We start from the raw sequence: 15,912 nt of genomic DNA on the forward strand, positions 1-15,912 counted from the left end.
GATTTCATTTATCTCCAACATTTCTGTTCTCCTTCGTTTCCGAAAAGCACAATATCTTTCGGTGTTTCCCGCGGGGGACACTTTCGTCTCTGGTATCCGAAGAAATTTATACATATAACCCGGGGCGGGGGAGGGTTTTTTTGTTTGGGGAGGGGTGGGGGGTGGGGGGTCGAGCATCGTTCTTATCCAGTCACTCTTAACGGATCGATAATCCGGATTGTGTAACGTCCACTTTCGCCTTTAGTTTAATCGCTAGATCTTAAGTGAGAGGGCCTTTTGGTTTTTCATTTCGCCGATGAAAAAAGTTACGCCCGTCAAATAGGAACCATACACTCGCTATGTCTAAAACGTAAAAGGAAAAGGAAAAAAAAAAGGGAGGGGTGAAGGAAAGACGAGGTGGAGGAGAATGGAAGGAAGAAAAGGGAAATAAAATGCAGACATACATCCGAGGATCTTTTTGCGTGCTCCTCGGTGATGGGGGGCTCTGCCTCGGATTGTGAGCGCGGCTCCTTTTTTTTGTAATATATTTGTACAAACCAGCGATATCGGCTAGGGTTTCGGGCGACAGGGCCGGCGATCGTGCCGCGCGGCGGACCTCCGAGTTCCGGCTCCGTAGGGCTTTGTATACCGTCGACGGATGGCGAGCCGTAGAAACTTTGTCGGCGGAACTTCGGGGCCGCTCCTTCTCGCCGACGGCGCCCCCTTTGATCACGTTGCTTCGGCGAACAGTAATCGAGGCGACTGTAGAGGCTAATCTGCGTAGCGTAAGCAATTCATGTAACGGAATATCGTGCAAAAGTCGATGACAGACGACGATTGATCCAGTATGAGTGGCAGCGAGTGCGTGCGTTTGTATGTACGCGTGTATGCGAGTATGCGTCCTCGGAAAGAGTGGATGAGCGTGTGAGAGAGGGGGAAAGGGCCGATAGAGAAAAAGAAAAAGAGCACAATTGATCGTAGCAATACTTACAGAGGCTGTACGTGATATTTTTTAGCCCGAGGTAGTTCCTACCTTCGATGTCAAAATTGATTACGGCGCTCGTTTTTAAGGATTCCGACAGCAACGGGACATTATAGAAAAACGAAAAGGGAGAAGCAAAACAGACGAAAACAGTTGACACTTTCTCGCGCGGATAAGATCACCTTTTTTTCTCTCTTCTTTTTTTTTTTTTTTAACTTCGCAGCGCACGCGACCGCGAACCGTGTCACGCGGGACACGATCCCGGTTCCCGTCGCGTGGAATGAGTGTAAAGGAGACCTCGCGAGCGACGGAGAGCCTTCTTTCCCTCTCGCAGCAAATTTTGGTCGTCGATTTCGCGTCGTCTTAGCGCCGATCGTTGCTCATTCTTTCTTTTCGCTTTTTACTTTTCGTTCTTTCTTCTACTCCTTTCTTTTTTGGTATTCGTTGCGGTCCTTCGTTATCGTTCGTTCATGGTCGTTTGCTCAAATCCGCGAGACTGTTCTCGAACGATGTTCCGCGGATAAAAGAGGAGGATCGGTTGCTCCTGACGCACGGGGAGGCGTTCTATTAGCTTGTTTCGAAGCGGTGCGTTGCCCGCTGCGCGCTTTTATGTAATTGCCGGCTGTTTCGATCGTCGGTCGGCCAGTGGAGAGCGAGGCTGGGAAATGCACGAGGAGGAACCGCGATGCTTCGTTGCGACCGCGCTATAGTAACCCCTCGCCTTTTAACGATGAGTCACGCGCGTGGCGTGACTCGCTGCTCTATATCGAAGCGAACGGCGTCACGTGGGGGTTGAGGTCTACCAGAAAAAGACCAGGGGGATTCCTAAGCAGTGGTTAATTTATTAATTTAGTTTCTGATTGTATATCTGTTGATAATTACTCGATCGATTTTTTTGTTCTCTTCTTCTCACGCAAGTTGATGTTTCGGTGCGTGCGAGCTTTGGAAGAATCGTGCGGCGAGGGGTTAACTGCTTGTACAGTCGAAAAGTATCCGCGCCTCTGTTTTGCCCGCGTTACGTTTCAATTGTCGACGACCAAACCTTGGATTTTCCACGCGTTTCCTTTGATCGGTGACAAACGTCGTAGAACGCGGCCAGCGTGTTCCGCGAACGGGCAAGAAAAATAGAAGGCGAACCGAATCCTTTACGCGGACACAGTTGTTTCCCACGCTTTGCTATCGTTCGTTCCGTTGGTTTTCCATAATGATCCCTCGTGTAGAGCTACACACGAACGCGGGAGTACGAAACAATACGTCGAATAGCAATTGTAGTAGCGGATATTGAAATTTTCTAGTATACCATACCTCGAGGAACGCGTAACACTGTACTGTTTATCGTATGTATGCAACATGCAAAAGCAAAAATATATGTGTTGATGTGTAACAATTGCGTCTTTTACTCCGTCGAAGATCCACCCTGAACGCCTTAATGCTCCCTTCACGATAGTGGGCCACTCGGTGTCGTTTTTATTTTATGCAATTTTATATCGCACTGAAGATTTCATTATGGGCTCCTGTTTCATTGGATGTTCTTGCGTTACGTCAGATTCGATATGAAGATATTTTTGACGTCGTGCAAGTGGAACGTCTAATAAATAATGTCTGACTTGCTTCTTTCGATGCACCAGGAATTCTTTTTATCTTCTACGCCATTGGTTTATTGAAATCCTGGGCAAATGAATCGAAGGAGATTAAAACTAAAGATCGTGCAGTCTAGAGCCGCGTATTCATCTAAGCATTCGCCACGAATGAGGATTCATTCACAGTCCGCATGAGCACCTCGGTGCTCACTGTGGTCTGGCGAGCAGCTAATACAGGGCGAATGCTCGGATGAATACGCGGCTTAAGGACTAGATCATGCACCCCGATTTTTTTAAAAAATTACTGATATACCCCTAAGCAAATAGTCGGTGGCGGATTTAAGGGGTTACGCTCAGTTAGGAGGCTGAAAATAGGTGTGATTTTAGATTTTTTTTTTAAGAATTTATCCTGAAAATCTGCTCCCGACACATCGCAGAGAATGGTTTTCTGCATCTCTCATTAAATTTTCATGCAAATCGTTGGAGCAGTTTTCGAGATTTTATGTTCATCAAACGGCGCACCGCGTACACGCCTTACGTTTTTACTCACAACTTTTATGTACATAGAGATATTTAGACTTTTCTTTTTTTGTGTTAAAGCTCGTAGAATAACGATTCAAACTAGACAAAAACGTTCTCTCTACTGTTATTTATCACTTTACAATTTGCGTCTGAAAAGATGCCTTTTTTAGGGCTGTCGAGGGTAACCCACCCCTTTAACTAAAAATTCCATCACGGCCTCGGGAACTATACTACAGTAGCTCTGGCTCTAACACTAATTAGCAAAGTTGCTACATCTGTAGCAGAGATAGTACCGATCGGTAGTGCCTCATCGTTCCACGGTGTTACCTTTAATCATGCACATGGTGCGCCTGTTTGTCGCGCTGGCAATCGTTCAAACGAAAAGTTTCGACGCGAGGGAAATTTCTCTGCGCAAGTTGCGCGGGTATTGACCGTATCGATCCGGTGCGCTGGCGGGCAGCAGAGGGTTACATCGGGCGCTGTACCCTCCGGGTCTCGGGGAAGACTTCCTGAACTTTGAAAATCAATGCCAATGTTCAGCTGTTGCGATAGGTGGGCCAAAGAGAGAGAAAGAGGCGAGAGCCCCCCGTGGGAAAGCCCGGTAATGGATGAAGGAAGAGGGCACGAAAGCGGCAAGAGCGTCATATTGATCTGCCTCTTCCAGACGGCTCGAATGCCAGCCACGCTCCGCTGTCTGCTGCCTGCGCAACGGGGCCCGCGCTTAAGGGGGAACACCACGTCCAGCATCGAGGGAAAGCTTGTTTTGATCAGTGAACTTTGCTGTGTTAAATGTGCACAGTTTTCGGCAATGTTCCTGAAAATTTTTAGAGGAAGGCGTTGAAGCTAAGCTAAGCTGACAAAGGAAGATCCCGAAGCCGAGAATTCAAAAAATTCTGAAACTTTCTGAATATGTAGAGGATCTCCTCCTGATTACAACGCAATTTTTGTTTGCTGCCCAAATTCACTCGAAGGGGGTGAAATTAACCCCTGAAAATTCGGCTATTTTTCCGATTTTGTGTTATAACTCGCGAACTGTAAGAGGTAGAAATAAAGTTTCAAGGCAAAAGTTACGCCTAAATTCACTCTAAGCGGGTGCAATTAACTCCTGAAAATCCGGTGATTTTCTCATTTTATGTTATAACTCGTGAACAGTAAAATATTTTTCTTTACCAAATGATAGATCTAATTAAAATAAATAACTTTTGTCTTGAAACTTTTTTTCTATCTCTTACAGTTCCCGAGTTATCACAGAAAATTGGAAAATAACCGAATTTTCAGGGGTCAATTACACCCCATTAGAGTGAATTTGGGCAGTAAACAAAAATTGCGTCGTAATCAGGAGGAAATTCCCTATATACTCGCAAAGGTTCAGAATTTTTTGAATTTTCGGGTTCAGGATGTTCTCTTGTAAACCATGCTGTGCTACGGTTTAAAAAATTAATTTCGCTACATTATTATGGGAGCGTTTCCACCAAAAGCTAAGGTAAGTTGTGCCACACCATGCTGTTTTATAAAACAGCTTCAATACATCATTTTCCACCAAATAGCTACGTTTCTGTACTATGTTTTTGTCGGGTTAACTCGACGTAGCACGAGATTGCCCCGCGAGCGATTTTTCTGAAACATAGCAAAGGCATAGCACAGAAACGTAGCTTGTGGTGGAAAATGATGTAGGTATTGACGCTGTTTTTTTTTTAAACATCGCATGGCATGGCACAGCTTAAGCCGGGAATTCACCGGGAAGCTAAGCTATGCTATGCGATGCTATGTTTTAACGTAGCTTTTGGTGGAAACGGTTCCATAATAATGTATTGAAACTATTTTTTTCTGCGTCTCTTCGTTAAACAGTCACTGTCTCGAAACATCTGCGCCACTTCTCGCTCTTTGATTTGCTCTCCGGAGACGTTACTGGATGAAAATAGTCTTGGAAAAATGTAACAATAAATAAACAAAATTTAAAGTCTTCCTATATCTACCGCGAATTACTTTTTTATTCCTGTTACTTTAAAAATAAATATAATATTGAAGTGAGATTATTTCCAGTATTATTCCTTTCATTCATTTTTATATAATATCATTCAGTATAGTATGTCCTCCTCTGTACTTGGTTACAATAGCATGTCCAACTTCCAAGCATTATTGTCGAATTATTATTATAATTTTGCAGATTCTAACTTATACTACTAATTACATACTTTCAGTGATACCTATATTACAATAATGCAAAAAGTATTTAAGTAATTATATAGTACCATTGAATGTTTGAATCTGTTTTTCTCAAAAACGCTAAAACTGGACATACAATGTGTGTGCACTAATTGTAAGCCATCGATATACAATAGGAAATTTTTTTTTTAATGTAGGTTAGTCCGTTGTTGTTCTAACTGCCTGAATTACTATACATAAATACGACAGCGATTTCAAGTGATGTATATGTAACGATAAAAGCGTTAATTTAGTAAATGTATATAATTCCCAGCAGTTCCTATGTCAATGTATGCCTAAAATGAATATAACCTAACCTACAATCGTCCGAAAATGCATACATTGACTGCATCATGCTTTTATTGTGGCTCGTATATCCAGCTATCGTTTCAGTTTTGCTATGAATCCACGTTGGCAGTCCTCCCGAGTGGGCGCCATCTCGTATCTACTACCTCAACTAAATTTGTCACGTGACTTGCTATGTATTATCGCCAATATGACGGAACTCTGATTTGGGAATGTAGTCACGATTTTTCGTTTTTCGTTCTTATATGAGCAGATTTTGGCCTGGGAGAGGTCTCATTCGAAAGAAGAAGATTCAATGCGGAGCGCTCTGCTCACCGTTTGAGTCAGAAAACTCTTTTAGTGACGTACAAATGCTTGGAATCTGCGAGTGAATTTCGCCCACTTTTTCTCTACTTTGGACATTCATATTATTACATATCAACACAATCTCTTTGAACCATGAGCAGAGCGGGCTGCATTCAACCTTCATCTTTCGAGTGAGACCTCGCCCAGCCCAAAATTTGCTCATATATGGACAAACAACGTCAGCGCGCAAACCCATGTTTCGGGCCAGATTATGTCGGTATACAGAGCGCTGCATTACCCGTGTCTACCCCCTTAATTATCTTCTTTCAGTCTGAGAGAGCTAAGTAAGGGCACAGACGAGGTATAGAATAGATCTATCAAGCAATGTATTTTTGTGTCGCCGGTTTAGGGGGTCCTAGGACCCCCTTGCCATTTTAGTGTTGCATGCAACGTTACCGGTGAAGTCTCAAAACAGATTGTTACGCTACGCGTGGTAGGAACTAGAATTAAGCACGAGTAAAACTAGTTTATGTTTTGAGAGTCAATGCCCGCGATTTACAAATGTTTCTGTTAGAGTAACAATTTAAAAATCGTCTTATGAACATATTTCGTTCAACGGAAAAGAACGGAGGAAGAAAATAAAACGATATCACATTCGTCTTTTAACCTTGCTGTCCTATTCCGGTTTATTTAACGCAAAACAAATTTATTTAACATACAAATTTATATAAACAACAACATTATTTGTGGAAGACATGCTTTCGTGATGTAACGTGGAATACCTCGCAAAGGAATTGTAACTTTGTATATTTCAATAAAATGCTGAAGCAGAGAGGACTTTAAAAATTGTGAAAAACTCAACAGTTCCAGTATCTCGCTGAAATATTCCAACTTGCACTTATTCTTCCATCTTAACACTATATTCGTATTCTGGGGTACGGTAGGAACAATCGAACAACATTTTAAGTTACATGCAAATGATTTTCTGCGCCGACTGAATTCTCTTTTATTCTCAATGTTTAATCGTTCGATACATTAATGTTAATGCTTATACATATCACGTAGTATTATTTATAATGTATAAATACGTTTTAGTTGAACTTAGTGTAAGTGAATAGTTGCAGGAATATTTGGAGAAATATGAGTGAGATACTTGTTTCTCCCCCTTAGTTACTAACATCGGCGAAGTATAGGCTAAAACGATAGACCTATCACCTTATGGGAATTCGCGTTCACATCACTAACACGTAGAGGCACGGTACTCTATGAAACACTTTTTGGCAGGCACAGGCACTGACTCTACAATCGCGTTGCACACGATTACAAAATCATTTTCTGTTTTTAAACATCCTTCAGTTTCTGAAAAACTCTTCTAAGTAACGGGTATATCTGAATGGAATCCTGTTAAATTAAAAGGCCTCCCACATGGTCCAGTAATCGATGAAATTGATGCGCGAATTGAGAAATCACGAGATAATATGCACTATGCCATGCACACACTTCACTGAACCGATGAATTTCTCAGGGCTAGACAAACTTTTAAGACACTCATGCATCATGCAACTTTCTGCGAGTCTTTTAAAATTAGATTTTACTGTAAATTTCAGTGTTGGCGGTAAACTAATATTAGGGGCAAACGGAATCCAATTATTATTACTTCACTGGAATGATTAAACGGTGCATTAGAAACTTGTGGGAATATCAGTAACAGCGTGAATTTTTAATACATTTTTCGGCGCACGATACGTGAAAGGGTTCGCAAGGGTACGCAAAGTGCTAATAAACAATGTCATCTTGCAATTTATAGCTTGCACGGGCTTTGAAGAAATGCCATTTCTGAACGCCACGGTGTCTTGATCCACGAAATGGATTTTCGGAGAGAAATCCGCGTGAGTCGTTGACCAACCGAGCCAAAGCATACCGTAACAAAAGCCTACCCTCTTATGTCAGGGAGAGGGATGCAAAAGGAGCAGTTGCCCCCCCCCCCTCCCCTCGCTTTTGAGTAAAATCGCTTATTTTTAAAAACTGATCTTTATTAAGTTTTTACTAAAAAGTGAATATTTCTAAATTTCGGATTTAAAATTTTAATTAAATTGGCACTACGAAATGAGTTCGAAAAAGCAAGCGGGCTCCCATTTTTTTTAAATATTATGTTTTTCATCACCGTCACCCCAAAGTTACCCCCTCCTAGAAAAAAATCTACGAAAGCCCCTGCTCTTGGGTTACAGTCAAGTTAACATTATTTATTAAACAGAATAGTCCTTTCTTACCTAAGCTCATGAAATTATTCAGATTGCTATTTGTATTTAACATAAAATTATTCTAAATAGCAGTATTTTGAATTCCTTCGAACTACTTGTCGCACTCCACTAACAAACGTGGAAATATGTTTTTTGTTGCAGAAGGAAACACGATGCTTTAGAGTATTTGGATCTACGCAAGGATCCTGTTCCTCGATCGATCGCGTCTGATCGCTCGAAGATGCATTCAGAATCACCGCTAGATTGTTATTGCAAATCATGCGTGCCGGTGGCAGATCCGAAGAACGAGATTCATTCAGGCAGGGGCCGTGCGAAACTTCTAACGTCGAAAATTTCTATCCGTAAAACGGAAGAAGCCGTCAGACCCGCGAAGAAAGTCCCAACGACTTCAGCTAGGCTCGTCGATGAAGATCAGGTACCTTCTTTCCATTTAATTCAGTATTGTTGATTTTGTACGAGGGACATTCCATGCGAACTCGGGCAGATTTCGGAGCAAGTCTTCGTAGATTGCTGAAATTTGAATACGCTGTAGTCTTCAGTGATATTTAAACGTGCCTCAAAGGATTTTTCGAAATTTTGAAAAAGATTAATGCGTGAAATTAATGCGGCAGGTGTATTTATCAATCTATTGTTAAAATAAAGAGAGGGGGGATGAAGCTCTGGATAAGCTAGTAATTGCTATTTTCTTGCGCTTGAATTTTACAATGCAGCTTTTTTACCTGTGTCTACGATTCTATTGAAACTAATCTTATGTGAATAATTTATTAATTAATAGTAAAAAATAATCATAATAACACAACATATCCATTTACAATTACAACACAGCGATAGTTTTAAATACTTGTGTGAATAACGTTACACCTAATTCTAAGTAATTGTATAATTCACGTGCCCATAGTTACACCAATCTTTTGTCCTCTTAAAATGTTTAGAAAATTGTTACAGCCCTCTTTCGAATAAAAAAAAGATCATCAAAATCGGTCCATGTGCTGAGAGCTTATGCGGGGACAAACATATAAAAAAAAAATTTTAAAAAATACATACGTGTCGAATCTATAATCTCCTCCTTTTTGAAGTCGGTTAAAGAATAAAAATGCACTGAAAAGTAAAAAGTAAGTTCTTTCCTTACTTAATCTATGGACTCTTCATTTTTTTAAGTCCGCGCCAAATTTACACAGTGCAAATGATGAGTCGCCGACATAAAAAATTGCGAGTCATAGATTAAATAAAGGAAAAATTTATTTTCCCCTTTTCCGTGCATTTTTATGCTTTTGAAATCGGTATTATTAACACTCGTTTTTCTTTCGTTACTGCAACAAACAAACGAACCACGCTTATCGAAAACATTATTATTAAGAAAAAGTACTGTGTCTAATTATTCTGTTGTTTCGTTTCCAGCCTGCCACTAATAGATCCGCCGTCGCGTTACCAGTTTCCCCGGTCCTCAGTCCAGAGACTTCAGGAATTCTCGAGAACGTGGAAAGATTGGTGAAAGACGCAGAGATCCAGATCAAGGAAATAAGCATGATCACTAATTGTAATCGCACGCAAACACCCATCAAAGTGTAAGCCGTCTCTTACCCACTGTCATCAACCATTGCACAACGAATGTTATGTCACATAATTGCATGACGGATACGCAGGCCATTTTAATCCATAACTTCAGTTATACTCATTCCAGAATAAATTTTTCTATTAGATTTTCATATTCTTACGATCCAAAATGTCTATTTTCTTAAACACGCGATACTAACAAGTAAGATGTAACGGGAAGCTTGATATACCTGCATACAGGATAGGTCTAAATAGACCCTGTGCCTGCTTAGCGAGGTTTCAAAATTTAAGGATGTTTTGGACGTACAACATTAGACAAAAGTATATGAGAATTGAAATACTTGAATATCTACGTCTTACGCATAGTAAATCTAGATGCAGGGAACTCGAACGACAGTTGGAGTCTTATTTTTACTCTTAGAAAGGTATCTTTCACTTTACAAATGCTATTTCAAGCATCATTTGCTAAACTTTTGGCAGTGAGAATGTCCTAAATTTCACAATTCTTTCAAGTTATAATTTATTTCTTTAAAATTGCCCAGTGAAAAGAATTGAAAATTGGCAGATATTTTCATCTACCCATATACTACGTGTAAAAAAAAATTGAAAACATTGGTACTATTGCTTCAACATTTCTTCAGCTGTTTTATCTGTCGAAAATTCGTCGTCCGCTGGTGTGCATGATATTTATCTTCCTGGTAATCCAAAACAGAAATATAAAACGGCGTTTCACTGTATACATATGTAGCCATAATTTCATGAGCCAGAAAAAAATACAAAAATTTGTTGAGGAGTGTGGAGGGTTTTCAAATTAAATGGTCTGAAATTGTGACGTTTGCTATACAATTTTGAGGCAATTTTCTTATGTAATCAAAGAAGTATATAACTTGTCGGTATGCTGATTCATCAAAGTATAAAGTAATGTTTGTTGGACATACAGGCCAAATTTGAAGGTAATCGGTTCAGTGGTTACAGAAATATCTTGCACACCAGCGGACACCGGCGGCATGATGGTCGATCATGCATAACTCCTATATTTCTTATTAAAAATTACTAAAAAAAAAACTACAACTTCTTCAAAGATGTACAAAAACACGTTCCAAATTTCAGATTATTCGAATCGCTAGTTTCTCTAAAAAAAAAATCTAAAATTTCGCTATGATTTTAGCCCAAAGTATAGGATTCCCCCCTTAAAGTTCACCCCCTATAAGTCGTATTATTATTTATCCAGTTTTCTCTAATTTCTCATAAACATCGATCTAATATCATGCTCCCTTTAGGTATTCAAACGAAGGACCTCTGGACGACGAAACTGATCAATTGCTGTACATCCGTGAGCGCGTGGCGCATAAATTTCAAGAAGCAAACGGCTGGATCGGCAGAGACCATGCAGACATAAGGAACCAAGGATACATGAACAGTGAAAATGTTCCATTAAAGTTGACGAGGACTATCGACTTCTCTGCGCCCAGGTTCAAAAGCTCTGAGGAGCGGTACAAGGAGTTGTCGCGATATGGGAAGCTTGGAGTTCAAAAGCTTGGACCGTCGATGCCAGTGGCCGACGTCCCTGAAGCCAGGCAGAATTCCAAGAACCCCAATGAAGCACGTCCATCGAGTTTCGAAGCTGAAAAGAACAAGAAGACGGATAATTTCTCTGTTCAAGTTGGCCCGTCAGTGAATATTCAGAGGGAGCTGATAGCACAGAGTATAGGGGACATTCATATATCACCGGATTCTTCTTTCGTCCCAGAGAGCACAAACGTGGGAACGTACATGGTTCGCCGCGATTGCTCTGTGAAGCCTAACTCTCCAACGCGTAAAGCGAAGTTCGTGCAGATATCGGAGAAGAATGAGAGCGCGAAGGGTAGCAGAAGAGCAATCGGTGGCAGACAGCGGACAAGGAACTCGAAGGTGTTGAGTGAACCTGGGAGCAACATCGATTCTGTTCATGGTTCAACGTCAGTAGAGAAACCAGTGAAAAGCCCAGAAAGATCTAGCGACATTTCGCTGGGAAGTAATGAAAGATCCCTCGAGAATGTAGAAAAGTTACACGAAGCAGAGGCAGAGACAATGAGTTCAGAGGATAAGGAGAACTTGGTATCGACAACTTCCAGTGATCGAAGATTAAACGAAGATCTAACTTTACAACCGCCCGTCCGCGGTAGTTTGGCTGCTAAGCAAGAAGCGGAAGCTGTTACACGAGGGATAAATGACTCCACGAAGAGATCTTCTGAGCTTAGAAGCGACCAGAAGCAGGTGCGATTCAACGACAAAGAACCTGCTGCCAATTTAGAAGAGAGTCCAAAGGGAGCCTCAGAGTCTGCTCGATTAGATATTCCTGCGACTTCAAAAGAAATTGAGACTGGTCGCGAAGATGCTTCGCCACTGTGCCAAGGAACAGAGGAACAGCAGAAGGGGAGGCAACGGAAAATCGGTAAGAAGGAGGAACAGGAGAGGAACAGACGTTACAGAGTGATCGACGAACGTTTCTCAACTGTGTTCAAACAGTACTGCAGCCAGAATGAGAGGTGTCCAAAGAGTGGCGTCTATTCCGTGGCTTCGAGCGCGGAGTCCTCAGAAGAGGCAGAGGAATCGAAGGATCTGGACGACTTGTACGATCCTTCCATAAACGAGCTGGACAACGTTTTGCTAGCTTATAGCAAGATGATCAACGACGTCGTCCGATCGACAAGAACGATCGAGAAGCTCCTGTTAAAGCCTGAGATCGAAGAGTATCGTCTGCAAAATAGGGCTACGACAGAAACCAGCGAGTCCTGTAGTTCGACGGTACTGAACGAAAGCGCAGTTCAAGTGGCAAAAACGAACGTCTCTCATTTACGAGCTAAACGACGCGTGGGACCAAGAACAAAGGATTCCGTGAATAAGGAGCCGCACTCTCACAAAGCGATGCAAACGAAAACAGTGAAACCCGCACCCACGAAGTCGTCTCTGCGCGCTAAAGGGGGCACAGACGGGAGGAAAAGACACGTCGCCCCAGAAACTCTTGGCAAATGTCCACCGCGAGGTGATCCAAGGGTGAAAGAACGATTCAGTGCACCGAAGAAGCTATTGAACGAAGAGACCACGGAGTCCAGCGAAAGCGGCAGTAACGAAGCGAAAGGCGCTCTCGAATCCGAGGAGTTTCCTTCAGGAGGACCGTGCTCCCTTCGGAAAGGGAACGACAGCTTGAGTCTCGCAACTTTCTCGATAAACACCTTGTCGTCGGCCGCAGATGGAAGGGTGCAAAGTGCCGATGAAGCGAACATGCCCGAAGCAATCTCGGGACCCTCCATCGGTGAGGTTGCTGAAGAAATTACGAATTCCAAGCCCGATGCGACTTCGACGAGGGAAATAGAGGCGGAGGATTTGCAAAGGGGGAGGTTCGATTACGCGTCTCTGTATAATATGGTGCATTCTGACGTTCTGAAAGCAGGATTTCCGAAACTGAAGGATACGCCAAACATCGCGGAGCACTTGATCGCTCGCGTCCTCAAAGAGGAGGCGCAGTTTCTCGAGGATAAGATAAGAAACACTTTTAACGCCAACCAAATCGTACCTGTTCTGATGAACGGTTTATTGGAGAATTTACAGAGCGAGGCCTTGAACACCGGGTCGCAGAGCTTAGAATTAGTGATTTCTGAAAATGTATCGACAAATGACGCAGCTTCCATAAATGTCCGCGCGGTTGAAACAGCAGGCGCGAGATCGGACAAGCAAAACTTGCAGATCCAATATCCTTCATCTAATGGAAATTTCAGGGTCCCAGGAGCCACCGACCGAGACGAGAAAATTATCGACGAGAAAGCTTGCGGTGGACCCAACGGCGAAGACGATATCCACGCTGAGACTGTTGATCATCGCAAAAGTCAGCAGTCACCGATCAGTGACGAAGATGTGTCTGAGATGAGCCACCGAGATCTCTCATCCGATGGGAGAAGTAAGAGTGATTGCGATGCAGAGTCGTTGCAAGATGATCTTAACGCGAGCAACGACGGAATTGATCCCGATGGAAATATTCGAAACGTTGCTCGGCTGAAATACAGATTAAATAAGGATTTCGAGGTACAAGGCAATGGCAATGATAGTTCAAATTCTAGGAGCACCTGTTTAAGGCTTGCAAACGAAGAGATCGATACTGCCAGCGCTGTGCAGAAAGACATGCCGCGGAATGTAAAGAAAGCTGCGAACTGCGCCTCAGAAGCCATCGATGAGCCACTAATAATAGGAAGAAACGAAGAAGATCAATGCGGGTCGTGTAAGGATAACGCAGTTTCTAATCAGAATTTGTCACCTTCGAATGATGTGATTTCTGAAGTGAAAGGAGAAGAGAAGCCAGTAAAATATAATTTGTCCGAAGATGAAGCAAAGACTATGGCACAGTCGAGTAATAACGTTCACCAGATGTCATCGTCAGATTCCTTGCACAATTGCGCGTCTCTTCAGTCATCTCCCAGGAACATTTCAAAGCAATCACTGAATGCAGGAGGATCGTCGTCACGGATTAATGAAATTGGACAATTTTCTGCAAGGAGCAACGCAGTCGATGGCGAAGTGGACGAACCAAGGGATCAAACGGGCTCGTTCCGTGGCAGCGTCTTCAACAGAGAAAAGATTTTATCGGACCTGTACGACGAAGTGCATAGGAAGGTTTTATTATCCGCGTTCGATGCGGATCATTCGAGTACGCCTGATCAGAATGGCAGGTAAGAAAGCGAGTATAGTGGAGCTCTATTTGCTTGAATGTACAGTGCTCCCTCGCTATAAGCTCTATATGTTCTCTACGCTATAAGCTCGTCGCTAGCCAGTGGCGGATTTAAGAGAAAAAGGCCCAGGTGGCAAACGTTCTGAGAGGCCCATTCTTTCAGGAAAATGAAAAGAGTTTACTAAAAGGGGGTAAGTGTACAGAGCAGTATAGAAAAAAAATATAGTCCTGGATAAAATCATAATTTCTTTTTGAAGACAGGGCCCTAGGGGCCTCTGAGCAAGGGCTCATTTTTCGGGAAAATAAAGTGGTAGTTTACTAAAAACGGGCTCAGTGTAATAATACAGAAAAAAAATATATTTTGGATATATTTTTTTAAGGATGGAGCCCTGAGGTTGCCTTGGGCAGGGGCCCAGGTGGCAACTGCTCATAGGTCACCCTGTTAAATCCGCCACTGTCGCTAGCCCCACCATTTCTAGTACTTATGTGGAGTGGGAGAGGCCCAATTGGGTGTGACAACGCACTTTTCAGGGTACAGTAATTGGGACAAAAACGTGTATTTTTATTTCAATTAAAAAAATATGAAAAATTAACATTTTTAACCCGAAAAAATTGCTTTAATAAAGAGAAAGGTTCAAAAAAATAATATAAATTTGCACCAAGCAAAATTAAAGTACGAGAAGTCAATAATTAATTCCTTCGTGAGCAAGTCGGCGTCAAAGCACCGTAATCGGGACACGTACCCTAAACCGAGTTTAGCTTTTCCGCTTGACGCTGAGAGTCACGTGGACCGATCACGTGATCGAGCATCGAGTAAAATTTTTTTCAAATAAATAGAACCCTACTATATTTATTTCTAAAAATGTATTATTTGCTTGTGATAGCGTGCAAGTGTTGTACTTCCGTCTGTTACAGATTGTCCAAGAGTACATCTACGATAGGATCAAATAAAGTAAGGAAACAATTAAAGTATTTAACTGATTAAGTGTATTACGACGTTTTTCTTTATAATTAAATAACCAAATTGTTCCTATTAATAAATTTCCAAAATAGGTTAAAACACTATCGGATACTTCGCATTCCGAAGGCGAATTGTACATGCCGAGTTCCGGTTCTTATTCTCTCGGGGAAGTTAGGATGTTAAGGAAAAATGGCTCAGACGGGGAAGATACAAATGGCTGCGATGATAGCGTTACGATTTTGCTTACTAAAAGAATGTTGACTTCCTGGAACGAATCCTCAAAGGTAAATCCAGCAGTTCCAGTAGCGATACGTTTATTTAATATTTATAAATTATGATTTACTTACTCGTGCTTATTATGCGACGCATTTTATATCTTCTGATTTACTCGATTTCAGTCTCTGATACAAAGTATGGGGGAAATTTGAAGTTGCTGATTTTACGAGAAGCGCGTTAAACAGGCACATCAATGCAGTGTATGTGCAATTATTGCAATTTACGATGCAACACCGGTGACATATCCTGTAATATTTGTGCTTCCCAATGAACAGTAAAAATGATTTAGTAATATGATT

General features: G+C 41.9%; 1 protein-coding gene and 1 long non-coding RNA gene across 2 annotated transcripts; both read left to right on the forward strand.

The window, feature by feature from the left end:
- The first annotated feature begins 159 nt into the window (after positions 1-159).
- LOC143365995 (uncharacterized) lies at positions 160-2,348 on the forward strand. The gene is made up of 2 exons (XR_013084638.1): positions 160-2,061; positions 2,093-2,348. It is a non-coding gene; the product is annotated as an uncharacterized LOC143365995 (long non-coding RNA).
- A 5,858-nt stretch (positions 2,349-8,206) lies between these two features.
- Positions 8,207-15,908, forward strand: LOC143365953 (uncharacterized). Its single transcript, XM_076806564.1, has 6 exons — positions 8,207-8,535; positions 9,519-9,685; positions 10,955-14,377; positions 15,292-15,328; positions 15,430-15,621; positions 15,736-15,908. The coding sequence occupies exons 1-6, from the start codon at positions 8,341-8,343 to the stop codon at positions 15,763-15,765; spliced, it is 4,044 nt and encodes a 1,347-aa protein (XP_076662679.1). The 5' UTR covers positions 8,207-8,340; the 3' UTR covers positions 15,766-15,908.
- Positions 15,909-15,912: the final 4 nt, after the last annotated feature.

The sequence above is a fragment of the Andrena cerasifolii genome, chromosome 2, assembly GCF_050908995.1.
Source record: "Andrena cerasifolii isolate SP2316 chromosome 2, iyAndCera1_principal, whole genome shotgun sequence".
Taxonomy (NCBI): Eukaryota; Metazoa; Arthropoda; class Insecta; order Hymenoptera; family Andrenidae; genus Andrena; species Andrena cerasifolii.

What these genes read in the sequence shown, in the direction of transcription:
- LOC143365953 (XM_076806564.1), top strand. Translation starts at nt 8,341, where the DNA reads ATGCATTCAGAATCACCGCTAGATTGTTATTGCAAATCATGCGTGCCG. An exon ending in ACGCAAACACCCATCAAAGT is followed by an intron (nt 9,686 to 10,954) that starts GTAAGCCGTCTC and finishes TGCTCCCTTTAG; the next exon opens with GTATTCAAACGAAGGACCTC. An exon ending in ACGCCTGATCAGAATGGCAG is followed by an intron (nt 14,378 to 15,291) that starts GTAAGAAAGCGA and finishes CGTCTGTTACAG; the next exon opens with ATTGTCCAAGAGTACATCTA.